Source organism: Cylas formicarius, unplaced genomic scaffold (assembly GCF_029955315.1).
Source record: "Cylas formicarius isolate icCylForm1 unplaced genomic scaffold, icCylForm1.1 PGA_scaffold_4__25_contigs__length_36172078, whole genome shotgun sequence".
Taxonomy (NCBI): Eukaryota; Metazoa; Arthropoda; class Insecta; order Coleoptera; family Brentidae; genus Cylas; species Cylas formicarius.
This window is the reverse complement of record NW_026844334.1, coordinates 24,394,002-24,410,789: the sequence shown is the minus strand read 5'-3', so window position 1 is coordinate 24,410,789 and position 16,788 is coordinate 24,394,002. Positions and strand designations below refer to the sequence as shown.

At 32.5% G+C, this 16,788-nt stretch overlaps 5 protein-coding genes across 7 annotated transcripts; 3 read left to right on the top strand and 2 right to left on the bottom strand.

Moving 5' to 3' along the window:
• Positions 1–176: 176 nt before the first annotated feature.
• LOC132700537 (U3 small nucleolar ribonucleoprotein protein MPP10) lies at positions 177–2,176 on the top strand. The gene is made up of 5 exons (XM_060667916.1): positions 177–402; positions 466–801; positions 852–1,381; positions 1,440–1,904; positions 1,956–2,176. Exons 1-5 carry the CDS (start codon positions 326–328, stop codon positions 2,102–2,104), a joined length of 1,557 nt encoding a protein of 518 aa, XP_060523899.1. The 5' UTR covers positions 177–325; the 3' UTR covers positions 2,105–2,176.
• LOC132700538 (uncharacterized protein C15orf61) lies at positions 2,161–3,071 on the bottom strand. The gene is made up of 3 exons (XM_060667917.1): positions 2,632–3,071; positions 2,355–2,538; positions 2,161–2,296 (listed from the first exon to the last, which is right to left on the bottom strand). Exons 1-3 carry the CDS (start codon positions 2,770–2,772, stop codon positions 2,169–2,171), a joined length of 453 nt encoding a protein of 150 aa, XP_060523900.1. The 5' UTR covers positions 2,773–3,071; the 3' UTR covers positions 2,161–2,168.
• Positions 3,072–3,835: 764 nt separating this feature from the next.
• LOC132700987 (MMS19 nucleotide excision repair protein homolog) lies at positions 3,836–7,387 on the top strand. 2 transcript variants are annotated; one of them, XM_060668593.1, is made up of 10 exons: positions 3,836–4,026; positions 4,090–4,292; positions 4,348–4,528; positions 4,585–4,790; positions 4,853–4,996; positions 5,101–6,337; positions 6,389–6,629; positions 6,683–6,827; positions 6,881–7,051; positions 7,107–7,387. In XM_060668593.1, the coding sequence occupies exons 1-10, from the start codon at positions 3,921–3,923 to the stop codon at positions 7,293–7,295; spliced, it is 2,823 nt and encodes a 940-aa protein (XP_060524576.1). In that variant the 5' UTR covers positions 3,836–3,920; the 3' UTR covers positions 7,296–7,387. The 2 variants fall into 2 exon arrangements, 1 of the variants encoding a protein (XP_060524576.1); XR_009618705.1 differs by lacking the exon at positions 7,107–7,387 and having other exon boundaries at positions 6,389–6,624; positions 6,881–7,018.
• LOC132700988 (mannosyl-oligosaccharide glucosidase) lies at positions 7,327–11,214 on the bottom strand. The gene is made up of 10 exons (XM_060668594.1): positions 10,829–11,214; positions 10,580–10,734; positions 10,177–10,354; positions 9,744–10,073; positions 9,488–9,678; positions 9,281–9,436; positions 9,072–9,220; positions 8,814–8,980; positions 8,434–8,756; positions 7,327–7,977 (listed from the first exon to the last, which is right to left on the bottom strand). The coding sequence occupies exons 1-10, from the start codon at positions 11,054–11,056 to the stop codon at positions 7,392–7,394; spliced, it is 2,463 nt and encodes an 820-aa protein (XP_060524577.1). The 5' UTR covers positions 11,057–11,214; the 3' UTR covers positions 7,327–7,391.
• Positions 11,215–12,185: 971 nt separating this feature from the next.
• Positions 12,186–15,022, top strand: LOC132700620 (zinc finger protein 1 homolog). Of its 2 annotated transcripts, none has more exons than XM_060668049.1 (3): positions 12,186–12,379; positions 12,949–14,092; positions 14,152–15,022. In XM_060668049.1, exons 1-3 carry the CDS (start codon positions 12,371–12,373, stop codon positions 14,436–14,438), a joined length of 1,440 nt encoding a protein of 479 aa, XP_060524032.1. In that variant the 5' UTR covers positions 12,186–12,370; the 3' UTR covers positions 14,439–15,022. The 2 variants fall into 2 exon arrangements, with proteins under 2 accessions (XP_060524032.1, XP_060524030.1); XM_060668047.1 differs by having other exon boundaries at positions 12,186–12,563; positions 14,152–15,008.
• The last annotated feature ends 1,766 nt before the right edge of the window (positions 15,023–16,788 follow it).

Sequence of the window (16,788 nt, the reverse complement as noted above, 5' to 3'; positions counted from 1 at the left end):
TCTATTGTAATTATTAACACACCTAGAGGATGATGGATTAATAATACCGCTTCTTCACTAAGGCAACCTTTGTTAAGTTTGGATTATGGTTACCAATACCGGCCGAATGATCTTTAGAAGTCGTGGCCATTAGTAGTAAAAAAAATTAAAGTTGAAAAGAAGAATATAACCATAGCCTCAATGTTTAAAAATGTGTTTCATCGATTTTAGAAGTAGATAATTAATGTGTTGCTTGTTAAAGCAAAGACGGCAAATGTGTATTTGAAATTGATTACAGATATTTATAGCAGTACTTAATACCGTTTGATATCGTTTATTTACAAAAATGAAACCCCACGAATATTGCGATTATGCTATTAAAAGTTTTAATGAAATTACCGCAAAACCCACAAATTATTTAAGGTAACATAAATTTTCATATATGAAAACTACAAATAAATTAATATAAAATAATATGTCTTTCAGTTCTGATGAAGGCTTAATGAATCAATTAACAGAAGATTTAAAAGCATTATATGACTTTTCAGACACTCATGCCAAGTATATTAAATCCAATGCTTTACCTAGAATAATAGTGAAAAATTTGGATCTTGAGCAAATTTGGCAACAACTAGAGTTAAAAAATGCAAAATTGCTCACAAAATCAGTTATTGATGTTCCCATGTTAGTGGCTTCTAAAAATCAATTATCATTCAAAGACATACAACAACAACATTGTGAATATGAAGCAGAAAGCAGTAATGAAGATAGTATTGAAGAAAATATTGGCGACAGTGAATCTGTAACTGAAGAGAGTAGCAGGTAGCTAAGTTTTCAGCAGGGTAACATATTTTATCAATATTTATTTTTAGGGACGAATTTACCAGCGAAGAATTTAACAATGATGATGTTAATGTGTATATTCCACAGGACCACATAAAGAAAGGTTCTATTGTGGATGATGAGTTTTTCAAGCTCAGTGAGATGGAAAATTTTTTAAACATTGAAGAAAATAAAATATCTGTGCAAAATGAAAATGATTCCGAGTCTGATGAAGATGAGGATAGTGTTGATATGTTTAAGCAACAAAATGCTGATAGTGAAGATGAAGTCAATGCCAAAACTGCCAAATTTAAAGATTATTTTGTACAAAAAGATGAAAAAAATACAAAAAAAAGGAAAATCCTTTTGACTGAAAGTGAAGAAGAAGGTGATAGTAATAAAAATGTAAAATCGAATTTGGAGCTTAGACAAGAAAGATTGAACCAAAAAATTGAAGAAATTGAAGAACAAAAAGTTAGTGAAAAGCCATGGCAGTTAAAAGGTGAAATAACAGCAGATAGTAGGCCGCAAAATTCCTTGCTTGAGGAATTTGTGGAGTTTGACATGACTTCAAAACCAGGTAAAATTTTGACTAAACCTTCCTTATTGTTTCAGTTTATTTATTAATTACTTTGCAGCACCTGTTATCACTGAACAAACTTCGCTGCAACTAGAAGATATAATTCGAAAAAGAATAAAAGACAAAGTCTTTGATAGTGTAGAAAGAAAAATTAAACCTATTGAAACACCTTTGGAATTCAAAAAGAAACTCGTGTTGGATCAAGAAAAAAGCAAACAATCTCTGGCGCAAATTTATGAAAAGGAGTATTTAGAGCAACAAGTTGCCCTAGATCCTCATCAATCAGAGAAGGAAGAGGAACCTGAATTGCACAAGGAAGTAAAACAATTAATGAAGATCTTGTTTGGTAAACTTGATGCTTTATCAAATTTTTATTTCACTTCCAAACCCGCTGTACCTGAACTTCATGTTGTTAGTAATTTGCCAGCAATTACTATGGAAGAAGTAGCACCAGTGACTATGAGTAATGCTGCTTTATTAGCACCAGAAGAAATTAGAAAAAAATCACAAGGGGAGTCTCTTGGTAAGTTTTTTTACCTTCACAAGAGTATATTGCCTAATGAAATTATTGTAGGAAAGAGTGAAAGAACTACTACTGATAAAAACAGGGAGCGAAGGAAAAAGAAATTAAAGCAAAAGAAACATGTAAAAGCAAAAACTGACAAGGAAAAATCAAAAAAGCTCACTGGAATTCCAAAAAAGTATGGCATTAAAGGAAAATAAAAATAATTATCTGTATACATATTTATTAAATAAACTTTCTAATATAATAAGGAATAATTATTTTTCAGTACAATGAACCTTTATCCTCAGGATACAAAAAATAAATTTGCACATACCCCTTCTTTGTGTGTACCACCTCAACATGTTTTATTAAGAAATTTGCTGCTATTCCATATGCTACACAAGGTAAACCTAACACAAAATTTCAATCAATAAATTAATAAATATAAGATACTATGGATATTATTACCTAGATTTAATATTTTAATAAAGCGGAAAAATATATCTTCTAAAAATAAATTTTGTTCTATACGTTTCGTACAGTGATATTTAATGAATGGATAACACCCTGTCCTCAATATGTGGTAATTAGACTGACCTACATGCCAGTTAAAATGAGATTTTCCCCACTGATCGTCTTTAATAGTACTATACTAAAACAAATAACCTTTGCGTAATACACATAAATTATGTAATATATATTGATTGAGATATATATACATATATCCAACAAAAAAAATATTTACCTTTACAAAGTACGAAGTCCAAGGTGGCTCATTACATTGTTTTAAATATGAGGTCAAAACTTCTGATGAAGTAGGATAATTTAATTTTTTTTGCAATATTTTTTGAAATACCTTTCTCCAAGCCCTTTTCAATCCTTGCATCAGTATTTTTTTATCACGAATTATACCGCAAATATATAAATTTTTAAACTTATTTTGAAATACGTCACTACGAAAATTGATCTCATAAATTATTCACAAACAACTATTAAAATTTAGACATTCGTAATTTTAAAAATTGGCAACTTGGCAACCTTTACATTTAGGATTCTTACTGCTGATAGATAAAGAAATTGACATACGAGTAATGTATATAGAAAATAATTTGGAATGATATTAAAGGGCGCCGTCTATAAAAAAACTCGATAGATTCTATTTAATCACATGATAGGACCGAGTTCTATGATAGAATAAGATAGGATGGTTTGCTTTTTAGCATATTCAGCTTTGCATGACAAAAATTAAAATTGAAGCTTTGAAAAATACTAGGATTTTAATTTGAGTTTTTATACAATTTAATTCTATATTTTTGTGCAGAATTTTGGACAAAAATCACCAAATTCCTTTCAAATGCGTTTACTTGTATTTTACCACATGGGTGGATTGAATTAAAGTTACTTCTAATGGCCAAAACTACATTAGGCATTCGACCAGCTCACGACAAGTATGAACACAATTTAAAAAATCCTAAAGGATGCCTTCCAAGAGAAGGATCTGGACAAAAAATGATTCTTTGACCGATAGCAAAAAACGGCCTCCCCGCTGCCCCCGAGGACTAACCGGAACCATCCGGCCACCATACCGGCGTAAACAGGAAAAAACAGCGGATCAACAACGATCACAACTTTAAAAAGTTCACGACAAACTAAAAACATTAAATCCACTCGGTGGAAACCGATTTCGGAATTTTTGGGGACAATTACAAGGGATTCTGTCGGTGGCGAACGGAGGTTAAACCGGCATGTGAAATGCTTACGCAGAATATGACATGAGTGGTCTTCTCACTTCTCTTCTTCGATAATATAACGGACATTTTTAAAATAAAAATTACATTACACCTCAAACTGGTTTATGGTGATGTACAGTTAAGAAACTCCTATGAGCGCAGCTCATCAAGGCGGGAGTTCCGTAGCGTTGAATAGCGTACAACAGAAAAAGAAGAAAAGGTAAAGGTTAAGCAAAGATGATAGAAACAAGGTTAAGTTGTAGAGGTTTTCGTGTACTGAATTATTGTATTAGAAGATTTAGTTATGGAAGTTGAAAATTGTGATTTCCAGTACCTAGATAAAGAAAAATTAAAGAATCTAGAGAAAGACGATTCAAATTTCCCCAAGCTATGTGCAACGGCTTTATCAGGTATTCAAATCAAAAGAATAATATCCAGCATCTTTGAAAATATATTTTTTGTTTTTGTTTCAGATATTCAACTCGAAAAACTAACTGTATTGAATTTAGTTGAACTAATAAGTGACCTTTTAACTAATCAATCTTATATTAAGAGAGAATTGGGCTTGTCAATATTAACATATATTTTGCAAAATTTAAATAAAGATTTTTTAACTTCTGACCAGTTGCAAGTGTTATCCTCTTACTTTTCAGAAAAGTTGAGGGATCATCATCAGGTGTGAAATGTAAATTTATGTAATTAAATTAATTAAACGTAATTTTTAATTTCAGCTTATCCCAACAGTCTTGGAAGGCCTCTTCGCTTTGTCACAATTTTCAAAAACTCCTTCAACATCAATAATTCAATTATTGACATCAATTTTTCAACATGTAGTTTGTCAACAGCAACAACAACGGGAAAGATATACAATTTACCAAATTTATGAACTTGTACTAAAAAAATACTCATTAGGTAATTCTTTGTCTTTCTCCATGCTTTTATCTGACTTCTTATAATAATTTTTTTAGATGTAAAGAACTTGGGTCCAGACATTGTTTATGGAATAATTTCATCAATTGATGGCGAAAGAGATCCTAAAAATTTGTTGTATCTTTTCAATTGGCTTCCACTGTTTTTACAAACTGTACAGCTAGGTCATTTATCAGAAGAAATGTTTGAAGTTTTAGCGTGCTATTTTCCTGTAGACTTCAAAGCACCTCCATCTGATACAAATGTAATATATTTCAGCACAGTGCAACAATCTTCGCTAAATAATTATTGCAATATTCTCTACAGAAAATCACCAGGCAGGATTTGGCCAATGCATTATGTTTATGCCTAACTGGAGTTGTGGATTTTGGAGAATATTGTTTACCCCTAGCTTTGGAGAAGTTTGAATCTGCTTTAACAATTGCTAAGGAGGATTCATTAATGTTACTAGTAAGTAAAATAGGCAAAGTTCTATTTTTTTTTTAGTGAATTTGATTGCTCTTAAGTTGATTAAGTTGAACTATTATTAAAAACTAAGATGTGTTTAATTTTAGAAAAAAGGCTGTGACAATTTTCTTACAACTGTGTACAACCAGTATTCAGTTGAAATTTGGTCCCAGTTGCAGAAAGAGATTCTGAGTAGTAGTAATGACGAATTCAGAGAGAAATGCTTGGAGACATTTACAGCAGTTGTTGACAAACTATCTGGGGGGGATGAAAAGGAATACATTAGTTTTTTAAGCAACATTTTTGATTCTTTGAAAGGGAATTTATTTCCAGATTATAAATTATTTCTGCCATCATTATTGATTATTATATCAGTAGGTAAAGCAAATAAAAAATCATCTTTGTATGTGTGCAAGAAAATATTGCCCCTGTTAGAAAACACTTATAGTATCACAACAAATACAAAGGATAAAGTACATTTATTAAGCAATATTATGAAACTAGTTGACTGTTTTCTTATGCATAATAATGATATTAATGAATGTAGGGAAGTTGAAAACTCTATAACAAGTTGTGTGGAAGCTATTATTGGTTTAGATGTTGAGCTTAAAATTCAGGGCTTTAATGGTATAACAATTCTTGTGAAATTGTTACCTAAAAATGTTAGAGAACTTGTAATTGAACATCTTATTCAGACAATAAGTAAAAATGAGATGTTAAAGCTGGCTAAGTGTCAATGTTTAGAACAAATGGCAATTCATTATCCTGAGGAGGTAAAAACTAAGATTTGCCAAAAGGGAGGAATAACAGACACAGCTCAATTAGATTCATACTTGGAAATTTTGTGTACACTTTCTCATTTATCATTCTTTAAAACTTTTGTGGTAGATACTTTATTAAATCACACTTTAAACAAGGTAACTGAAACACCTGTGGGTCTGAATCATATCAATCGCGAAGTAGAAAAATCTGACAGTATGCGCCTTATTTTTCAAGAGAATAATTTTATAGAAGAATTAATTCAATTTGTTAAACATCAAGAACATAAAATACTTTTGGAAAACACTTTCCTAAAAAATATAATGCAAGTTTTGACTAAACTAGTTAGACATTTGCCAAGTGATCAGCAGAAAAAAATAGTGATCCTATTTTCCACAACAAATTTCAAACTTAAGCAACTGTATGTAGCTGTGCTTACTGGTATTAATATTCCTTTGAATCCAGATGTATTAAGGGACACTATTAACATCTCCTCTGTACTAGAAGGTTGTTTTGATGTTGATGTATTCATCAAGGATGCTTGTTTGAAAGTTTTAGCCAGTTTAATAAATAAAATGAATGACGGTAAGCTGAATTTAATTTTAAGTTTTATTTCTATCACCGCTGTGTTTGTAGAAAGTATTTTGTTAGAAAATTTAAATATATTAAAAAGGCTATTTACGTCAAAACAGAGCCCAGAACTTGAAGCAATGTTGTGGACAACAAAAGCTCTTGTGATGAGGAACCATCATCAGGCTTGGATATGGACTGATCAATTACTAGCCTTGCTTGATTCATATGAAGAAATTTGCAATGGTTTCCCTATTATAATGAATGATTGTCCGGAGTTATCAGTTGACAACTTATCAAATGTAATGTATGTGCTACATTTTAAAATTTAAGTGATAAACTTTATAAACTGTTTTGTAGGCCTTTATATCGTCAAAAGTTTTTTATTTATTGCACAAATAAACTTGCTGACGCATATAATCCCACAAAGCATCAATATCTAACTGTGATTGGCTACTTAATAGAGTTTGCCCCAAAAATAGCCATTATAGCACAATTCCAGAAAGTACAATTTACAAGTGATTTAAAGAGAAATTGGTGTTTATTAAGTTTTTTCAGATTTATAAGTTAATCATACTTTCTCTGGAACAGTGTCAAAATCCTAGAATTCTGGAAATCATTTTGGATCAAATTTACGAATTTACAGAAACTAAAGAATCAGTCATCGCTGATCATTTAGAAGACATTCTTTTAAGAGTACTCAATCTTACTACTTATAATTTGAATATGGTAAGTGATCTTTTATCATATGTAGTGGGCTAATTACAAATTAATTTTTTTGTAGAGGGTTCGTATTGCCGCCATAAAATGCTTAAAAACGTTTGTAATATCTTATGAGGTTTATAAGCTGTTGCCTTTGAAAGAAAAAGTAATTAAGCATTTGGGCATTTGCCTAGATGACAGAAAGAGATTAGTGAGGAAAGAAGCTTCTGATACAAGGTCGTTGTGGTTTTTGCTTGATGCTGTTATTTAATACTTAATAGATAAGTAAAAACAAAATTGGCATGAGAAGGAATTTGCTGAATGGGAATAAACACATGTTTTTATTTTGGAATCGTTTACTCAACATTTAATATTTTTCACTCATAAGCAATACTACTAATGCAGTCCACCCAGTAAAAGGTCTACATCCACTACCTTCCCCCGTTTTATCATTGTATTGCTCCCACAAATAGCCAGTCTTGTAGTATTGCCTTATCACATTGTTGATCACATTATTGCGCAATTCTTGATATACTTTATTAGCCTGTTCCCTATAAGGTCCTTCGGTGTTGGAATAATGATAAAGCGCTCGGCAGGCTAAAAAATTTATGTTGATCCAAATCTGACCTCTCCAATATGGTGGGTCATGCTCGGTATTTCTCTTAAGGTACAAGGGAGAGGTCTTCCCCAGCGATCTCAAACCAAATTTAGTCCACAATAACTCGGAATCTCTCATATCTCTAATCGTTTTTTCTAGTTTCGGCGAATCGGGTGCGATTATTTGAAGAATAAGAGGGAAAATATTAACATATCCAAAGGTAGTATCAACTAATCGATATTCAGGCGGCTTTAAAACAGCTCTGACCATTTCCAAGTTTTGATTTGGTTGTCTTGGTATAGATTTTGGCCTTTCCAATTTGACGGCATCGGTGTGCAGGCCATAATCGGCATATCTAAAAGTTATTACTGTATTCAATGACGTTATTTATAAAAGGCCAATAAATGATTCATAAGCGTATTTTATAATCTATATCCTTATAATATAATATTCAAACATTTCTATTCATACACTTAAAATGTGTATTTAGATTGTATTGTGTCTATTAGAGCAATGAAGCAGACCAAAATTCTAAATGAATTTAGTTCATTTAATTTATTTGGTAAGGATTTACTGTGTCCGAAAAAATCTGACAGGTTGAATTTTATAGTCGTCCTAGTAATGAAATCAAGGCTTATAATACAAATAAGAATTTTAAATGGAAATTCTAATGAATTCAGAATCCAACTAAAACTGTCAATTCTGCTTCATATTTAAATGAATTTGATGTTGGCGGCATAGCCATTATAATCTGTGATATATGCTTGGTGTTAAGGTTTTAGTTACATACTTGCTTTTAAATATGACTCACCTTTCTGAGAAATTTGACCAATGTAGACTGTCCATGCGCCGGTTATCTTTTAAGAAATCACTTGTCTGTTGGTATTTCTCAAAATTCTCGCGCCCTAAAAGCTTCGCCAATCGAGCCATAGTGTCTGCAGCTATAGCCATCCAGCAATATAAATCTATATGTCTTTCTAAATCAGTAGGATGTGAAGATCGAGGAAAATCATCCAATCCAGATGCCATAGTTTTTGGATTTAGTTCTCTATTTGTCAATGGATCACGCCCGCGCCATCTATAGCTACCTGGCAGAGGGCCTCGCTGGGTTGAATTAAACCACAAAAACCAGGCCTATAAAAAAGATGTACCCAAGAATGTTTTAATATCTCTTAGATGAAAATACATTACTTGAAGCCTTGGAAATAATCTTTCCAGAAGCGCTAGACGTTCATTGCTAAGGTCCTGCTCATATTTGTCTAAAATTGACTGTAACGTCAAAAAAAATGTTGGAGGGTTTGCATTTGTGTTCCATTGAACCATGTATTCTTGTGGAACTTTAGCTACTGCTTCAGCTCCTGAAGAAGAAGACATAATTAGGTGTATTATGTTAGCAATAAGGTGGATATTTTTTCAACTACTTTTAAAATGAATTGAACTATGGATTACCCAATATAAGTTCCCTTGGAATCCAACCTTCAACATTCAGTAAATCAAACCAATAACTCATTATGTCCAGCTCCAGATCTAAGTCCCACTGTGAAATTAAGAGGCCATGAAATCCTTCATCCCATAGAAATCCCCTAGGGAAGAAACTCCTGCAAGAAATGATATTATCTTGAAAACAACCAACATCTAAAAAAAATATATCCGGTTACCTTGAAGGAACACTTGTAAAGAGTGGGGCTTTCCAATAATTAACAGGTTCCTTTGTGTAAAAGCTTTGGACCAAGGAAGAACCGTAGAAGTAGCCTATACTTCCAACCATATTGCTTAGAGCAGCTTTTGCAAATTTAATTTCTCTCTCATCATAACTAAGATTATAAGAACTGATATGATTTGTTTTATTTTTGTTTATTATTTACCCTTTCTTTTTCAAACCAAATGTATCTTCAAATCGCTGGTTAAACCTACTTTGATGCCACTGAAGGGCATTAGTGTAGGCCTTACCTATTAGAGATTTGTCTCGTTCAATATAACTATGGGACTCAAATGCCACATCCAGTATAAATGGTAATTTTGCTGTTACTTGTATGGCCACAAAATTGGCTTGCTTCTAAAAATATTTCAAAGCCATTTAATTCATTGGTGCAATATTACCAGTTTTCACTTAAAACTCACATTTTCACCACGTATTAAATCTCCACCAAGGATAATTTTTCGTTGGGAGTCCGTGCTCTCCTGGGAAAGCCTTAAGGAAGATGTCACAGTTTCCTTGAGCAAATGCAATCCTGGAGTCACAACGCTCACAAATGATTCATGCTGTATTTCTCCTTGGTGCCTAAAGAGTTTTATGCTGAAATCTCCTAAATTTGTGGTAGATCCCCTTATTCCTGTAATATCAGTGCCTGAATTAGTTGGGGCTATAAAACCACCAGTCTCAGTGTCCAGAGCAGCATACCAAATTAAAGAAATCTCCTCATTTTTATCAACTACTTCCTTGTATTGTGGCTAAAATTTTTAGTAAGCATTGAATTGATGTTTTTGTATTGTATCATGATTCAATAACAAATTAAAACAATACATTTTTATCAAATACATTAATCATATGTACCAAAACATTAGCATGTATCCTAGCAGTCCAGTCTCCTCCATTAGAGCCTCCACTTCTTTTTACAAATGAAGTATTAAGTTGAAACGGTACATCTTCAATTTCTTGAACCCCAAAATGCATTCCATCATGTTGTAACCAACCATATGTTTGCAAGTTATCTCCTTGTTCACACCAATGTCTTCAAAAAAAATAAAGAAATTAAAATATAAACATATCTAAACTTCCTAGCAAGCAAGTTCGACTCAACAACATAGGAGGAATCCCGAAGTTTTGTAAATAGTATTACAATAGCCTGTGGAAGTTTCTTTGAAAAATATCTACACATTGCACATAACCAACATATCAGCCGTATCTTCTAGTATAGAGATAGAAACAATGTAATATTTTTAGATGTCTACACTACCTTATACCATCTCCTCCAGGCTTCAGTCTATTTGGAAAATACCACATTAAACCAGTTACCATTGAGTGAGGATCTCTTGTCTTAAAGCCAAGATAAAGTCCAGGCCTATAGGAACCCCAAAATTGTTCAGGAACATTTAAAGAATTTTTTGCAACCTAAATAACAATTAGGCAGAATGAGTTATCGCCTATAAATATAACTTCCTTTTTCAAAATAAGATTTTCTTTTCTAAAAAGGGAAAACACTTACTTTTTGATCATCAAATGGTGTATTGACTCGTGTCTCAAGATAGCCAATGTATCCAAAACAAATAGCAATACCGGTAACTATAGCTACAATTATTTGCTTCCAATAGGAAAAAATTGTTTTTTTTTGTTTAGTTTTGGTACTAGGTGAGGTACTTCCATTGCTACTGCTACTCCGAGTGCCTCTTTCTGATTTTGCACTCTCTTGAATGATTTTCCTTTGTCTAGCCATTGTAGTTTACTAAAGTCAGCAGAATTTGTTATTTTTTTATTTGTTAACTTATTACAATTTTTTTATTTTTCCCCAGTTTTATTCAAAATTTAAAACCAATCTGTTCAAATATTGTTCACAACATAGATAAACTGGACGGTGTTTAATTATAGTCAACGTCACCCCAAGATAAGAAACGACTGTTGCAATGTTGTCAAATTGTTAAAAAATTTTAAATCGTAAATTTGATTTATCATGAACGCAAAACCAGGATTACCTGGCCAGGAAACACCTGACACCTGCGATATTTCCACAGAATCCTCTTAGTTGTTATAATCCGATTGCGGATTGCCTGTTTGACTATGCTTTGACTTGGGAATTGAGTTGTAGAATATTTTACCCGATTTTTTTTGGTAGCGAAATAAAGTAATTAAAGTTTTCATTCGTTATTTAAAATCAGTATTTTAAAAAAGATAACTAAAATAAATAAAATACAATCAAAAAAGAAATCTTAATTGTTAAGGGTAGAATTTTTATCAATCAAAAATTTAATCCAATTCGATTTGAACACTTCATATAGCTACTAAAGGTATAGCCTAGGCCAATAATCCAGGAACATAACTAAAATATTTTTGAGAAGGTCCATTCAACATGCTCATGCGGGAAGATTTAAAATTTCTTTTCTTAATGACCTTGCGGTTCAACAACCAACATGGCCACTGACGAATCGTGAATAATTTTATATGCGGCATTTTTATGGCAGTATTTTCTTAAAATATGCTTAGATCTCATTAAAGGCTTTAAGAAAACGAGTCAAGTATGTGGAAATCGTAGTTGGGAAAGAAAATAACGCATAATGAAGTTACTGGAGTTACTGGATTAAATGTATCATGTGTGTAAAATCATTACCTCCTCTACGAAAATATCAGTTGCGCCACCGGCGCATCAATTATTACTGTGGTATGTCCAAAATGTTATTTGGTGATCTATATAGTTGACGGATATATAAAAATGATCTCTGGATCAAAGTAACTATTAATTGAACTCTTGCCGAATGACCATGGTGGCCATAACCTTTAAGTTAAGTTAATTTCAAAAGACATACGTTTAAGCCCGCCTATTTTTAAAAATAAAAGCAGGTAGTATATATACCTGTTTTAAAGATGTCAATTAAAAATTTTTTACAAGAATATTGAAATTTGAATTTTTGATTTTATAATTTCCCCGAAAGAACACTTACATTTAATCTAACATTTTATTCTTTGAAATAGTTTATGTAATTCTGTCAAAAATGTTTTTAAAAAATACTTGGATTACAATGCATAGTTTACGAGGATGAAAATGGTAAAGTTTACGCAAAAGAGAGATGGATATTTTTCCGTATAAGCATATTGTAGATTTTGAAAAATTGTGTCGAATATGCTTGAATAACAATGAACAAAGGTTTAAGATTGAAAAAGAAAATATCAAAATTCAAAACAAATCTTCTCCCGTTTTGTATCTCCTTAATTTGTTTTGTGAAGTAAAGGTAAGATACAGCTCAAGATGATCATTTCCACGATGAAGTAACTTCAAATTTGTAATTAAAAATCTGATAAACTGATGAGGCTATTGCTGCATTTCAATCTGTTCTGTTGTAGTGGACGTAGATTATTCTACTGTACTATTAAGCTTCTTGTCTACCTAGTTTATTTCTGAATGCGTTGGAGCTGCGTATATAGTTTTCGATTTTTTTTTTCAACTTTTGCGAGTTCCCATAAAAATGATTTTGATTTCTTGTAAATATCTGCCTGAGGATGCAATTCTAGGATTTTTTTTGTAATTCTATAAGTTTCAATCAAATTGCGTTTATGTCTTCTCTCCCGTAAAGTTATTGGGCTTGGTTATGAATAAATTAGTGCTTTATCTTTCAGTTAGAAAAAAATTACCCAGACGAAATTTGTTTGAGTTGCTTGTCCCAGTTGGAAAATTTATACAAATTTAAACTTCAAATAGAAAAGTCTGAAGAAGTGCTGAAGAAGCATCTTGGATATAGAGAACAAACAGGTGTTACACAGAATGGAGTTTGTTATTCGTCTCAACGACCATCAGTTTGGTGTAATAGTGCCTTTAAACACAAGAATTTCTTTTGGAAGTCAGAAGTTGATTCTGGAGAAAATGAAAATGTCACCAAGTTATGCTTTAACCAACCACCAAACTCAATTGTTGATTTATCTAAACGGAATGAGATTTTAACAGCAAATTTTGCAGACTTGAAGCTTGAGAGGGAGGAGAACAAGGAAGAGTCAGCTGTAGGGGATGTTGTTACCCAAAATATCATGGCAGATGTTGATAATGAAGGAAATTTGACTTCCCATGTAACATTTGATTGTGGCAGTATCACTAGTAAATATATTGAAAAATTAAGTGCAACCAGCAAAATACAAAACGATCAACTGAACTTTGATAATGAAAAGGTTCATGAAGTTCATAATAAAAAAAACACATCAGTTCAAGTTAGTGAGACAACAGTTCTTATTAATGATAATAAGACATTAACTCACAAAGCACCAATAGAACCTGAATTAAATATTTCAGAGACACATCTGGATAGTAATGATTTTAAAATTAGTAATCAAAGTGAAAGTATTGAAGATGTGCAAAATCCAGTACATTGCCCTGTCTGTAACAAAACTTTCAAGTCTAAATATACATTAAATGTTCATCTAAAACGACACAGGCTTGAAGGGCAGTTTGCTTGTACTCTTTGTGGAAAGTGTTTCAGTTCCCAAGGTTGCTTAAACAGACACTTGAAGATTCATACAGGAGAAAAAAAATTTGAATGTCAAGTGTGCCAGAAAAGATTTCTTTCATCACATAATCTCATTGTACATGAACGAGTTCACACAGGAGAGAAACCATATCTGTGCAGTCATTGTGGAAAAGCCTTTAGTAATCGTACTGGGCTGAACTTTCATGTTAGGATTCATACAAATACAAAACCATATCTCTGTAACATTTGTGATAAAGCTTTTGGAGCTCAAAGCCATCTTGTATGGCACACAATGATTCATACTGGTAAGCGGGATTGGTTGAATTTTCTATTCTTTTTCGCTTTGTAATTAGCCTTTTTCCAGGTGAAAAGCCTTTTGTTTGCAAAATTTGCGACAAAGCTTTTATAAAGAAGTGCGACCTTCAAAGGCATTCATTGGTGCACACAGGTGTGAAGCCTTTTCAGTGTTCATTTTGTGAAAAACGTTTTAGTACAAAACTAAACTTGCAATACCATGAGATGATTCATAAAGATGACAGGCCTCACATCTGTCCGACTTGCGATAAGCGTTTTATACGGCGTTATTATCTACAGGAACATATAAGCAAACATCATTTTGTTACTGAAAATATGGAAGCAACAAATAAATAATTTTTTTCCATGTTAATGTTGGGCGCACAAAATTGTGCTGATGGGCGCAGACCACAGAAATTCAAATTATTTAGGAAATCAAAGTATAGGGGGGACTTAAGCACATATATTTCTCAATTTTAAGAGAGGGGGTCTTATTTCTATGGTTATATAAAACAATAAAGCATTTGATTTCTTTTGTGAAATAGCTGTCTTTTCTTTGGATAAGTGAGGAAAAGATCTTACGTGTGCTAGACATGATTTCTACATCAGTGGCGAAACAAATTTCTCAAAAAACAGATTTTTTTACTATATGGCAAATGACACTATTGGAATATGAAACCATTTTGCTCACTTCTTAACTATTGTAGAAAAAATATATTCTATACACGTTGGTTTTAAGGGCGAGACAGGAAAGTAAAACCAAAGTTTACAAATTATAATTCCTAAACTTTGGTAAAAACCTCTTTGAATAGACTCTTACCGATTATATTTGTTTTGCCAGAATTCGCCTTGATAAGTGAAACTTTTAAATTACCGCTAAAGATATTCTGTACTAAACTCGAATTAAAATGTATGAGCTTTTAAAAATGGATGACAGAATGAATTGACATTTAATTTGATTGTCTAGGTCTAATGGTTTATTTATACGTTATACCAATTATATTTTGTCATGGCTGTGTATTTTGTACTGCAATACGATATGGCATTTTTCGTTCTTAATTCTTCTTCATAAGGGCAGTTGGGAAGCGTTGACGCTTTATACCTAGCATAAAGTCAAAGCAAGTAATTTGGACTAACCTCCAAACTTAACAAGCTTGCTTTCGAAAAATCGTCGGTGAGCGGGGCAAGTTCGTCGCAAATAGCGCGAATCAGCTTTTCATTTTAAAAAGAAGCCGCTTCGCGGATTCTTATAGGGACGCAATATTTTTTATCGTGCTCCTGCGCACCACTATCGAGCTTTCGCAAAATCGAAGTAATTTGATTGTGAATACACCCTGTATAAAGTGTCCTTCACATCTCTTCGAACTTCAAATTTACGGTATACTTCGGTAAATATCAAAATTTGTACTGGTAATTGCAATTTAAAATTATATTTTTTCAAATATCTTGCGTCCGCTGTATTATAGACGAAACATTAAACTCTCTCTCAACACAGTTTACGATACCGTTCATATCAAATTATCACATCTAGAAATAGAGGATATAGCTCTGGATCTCCTTAGTTTCCTGGTATCCGAATTTTTCCAATGGAGTAAATGCACGTGGTAATTGTAAAGACGTCATCGCGTCTACATTGAGTGCAAGAAATGGTGGAATGGAATGGAGGAATGGTGCAAACCGTAAATACAAAAATTGTAGCCCTTGATACGACCAATAACACTGTTTGAACGGATTAGCTATTGTTTGTACGAATTTTGATTTACGGTTAATAATTTACTCTCTAAAAGAACAATTTTCAGGGTCTTTTAGATTTTTGTCCATAAGTGTAACACCTTGTATATTACCCAAAAATGCGTGGAACAAAAGTTATAGCGCCGGGTCTCCCACGTATTATGGATGTAAAATTTTTCCGAAAGGATGATTGCTTTGGAGGAAAAGATGTTTTTCTGGATGCCAAAATAACCACAAAAAAAATTCAAAAATAAAAAAAAATACTTCGCGTTATTTTATTGCTCCCAATTTAAAGATTCTAAATGCGGGTCCAGGCTTCTAGTTCTCTCCCAAGTCTAAAGTCGGTAGCTGCAAATTTGGAGTACTTATTATGTTTTTTAATATTGCACGGGATATATCGCAAACCCTTGAACAATACTTAAAAACTGTAAATACAAAAGTTTAAGCTGTCCATATGGGCTATATCATCATGTAAAAGAAACTGACATCTAAAAAATTTTCAATAATAAGGGGACCCATTTTTCAGTTTTTTTCAATTTGCGGCGCACCCAGTATATTTTTTAAAAATTGTCAAGAAAAAAGTTTATGGAGTCGTTTCCTCCGCGTCTTCTGGTTCAAGAATTTTTTCGGTCTTGTAAACCGTTTTTAAAAAATCGTCTTTTTTGTAGACCCTTGCACACGCGATTTTTAATTTTTTAAAAATACTTCCCGATCTCCCAGCCCTCCTACTTTCAATAAGTTCCCTCACGGGGCAAAGCTACATAGATGTGCCAAATATGAAGTCAATTGCTTCAAATTTCGGACACTTATCGTGTTTCATAACAATGTCCAAAAAACAGTCGAAAATCGCGAAGAAAAGATTGATAACCGGTGTTGAATCAGGGCCATTTTTTATAGGCTTATGTGCCTCGTGGAGGATGAAAAAGGAGGCAAATTCCAATTTTTTAGCTCCAACGAAAGTTATTCAGGAAAAATT

Bases quoted from the DNA above. Each gene is read 5' to 3' on its own strand.
- LOC132700537 (XM_060667916.1), top strand. From the start codon at position 326: ATGAAACCCCACGAATATTGCGATTATGCTATTAAAAGTTTTAATGAA. The intron at 403-465 runs GTAACATAAATT...TATGTCTTTCAG, and splicing joins AAACCCACAAATTATTTAAG to TTCTGATGAAGGCTTAATGA. The intron at 802-851 runs GTAGCTAAGTTT...ATTTATTTTTAG, and splicing joins GTAACTGAAGAGAGTAGCAG to GGACGAATTTACCAGCGAAG.
- LOC132700538 (XM_060667917.1), bottom strand. From the start codon at position 2,772: ATGCAAGGATTGAAAAGGGCTTGGAGAAAGGTATTTCAAAAAATATTG. The intron at 2,539-2,631 runs GTAAATATTTTT...TATTTGTTTTAG, and splicing joins GGACTTCGTACTTTGTAAAG to TATAGTACTATTAAAGACGA. The intron at 2,297-2,354 runs GTAATAATATCC...ATTTTGTGTTAG, and splicing joins TATTAAAATATTAAATCTAG to GTTTACCTTGTGTAGCATAT.
- LOC132700987 (XM_060668593.1), top strand. From the start codon at position 3,921: ATGGAAGTTGAAAATTGTGATTTCCAGTACCTAGATAAAGAAAAATTA. The intron at 6,338-6,388 runs GTAAGCTGAATT...CTGTGTTTGTAG, and splicing joins AATAAATAAAATGAATGACG to AAAGTATTTTGTTAGAAAAT. The intron at 7,052-7,106 runs GTAAGTGATCTT...ATTTTTTTGTAG, and splicing joins CTACTTATAATTTGAATATG to AGGGTTCGTATTGCCGCCAT.
- LOC132700988 (XM_060668594.1), bottom strand. From the start codon at position 11,056: ATGGCTAGACAAAGGAAAATCATTCAAGAGAGTGCAAAATCAGAAAGA. The intron at 10,074-10,176 runs GTACATATGATT...TAAAAATTTTAG, and splicing joins GGATACATGCTAATGTTTTG to CCACAATACAAGGAAGTAGT. The intron at 9,437-9,487 runs GTAAATAATAAA...TTATAATCTTAG, and splicing joins TTTGGTTTGAAAAAGAAAGG to TTATGATGAGAGAGAAATTA.
- LOC132700620 (XM_060668047.1), top strand. From the start codon at position 12,402: ATGGATATTTTTCCGTATAAGCATATTGTAGATTTTGAAAAATTGTGT. The intron at 12,564-12,948 runs GTAAGATACAGC...TTTATCTTTCAG, and splicing joins ATTTGTTTTGTGAAGTAAAG to TTAGAAAAAAATTACCCAGA. The intron at 14,093-14,151 runs GTAAGCGGGATT...GCCTTTTTCCAG, and splicing joins GCACACAATGATTCATACTG to GTGAAAAGCCTTTTGTTTGC.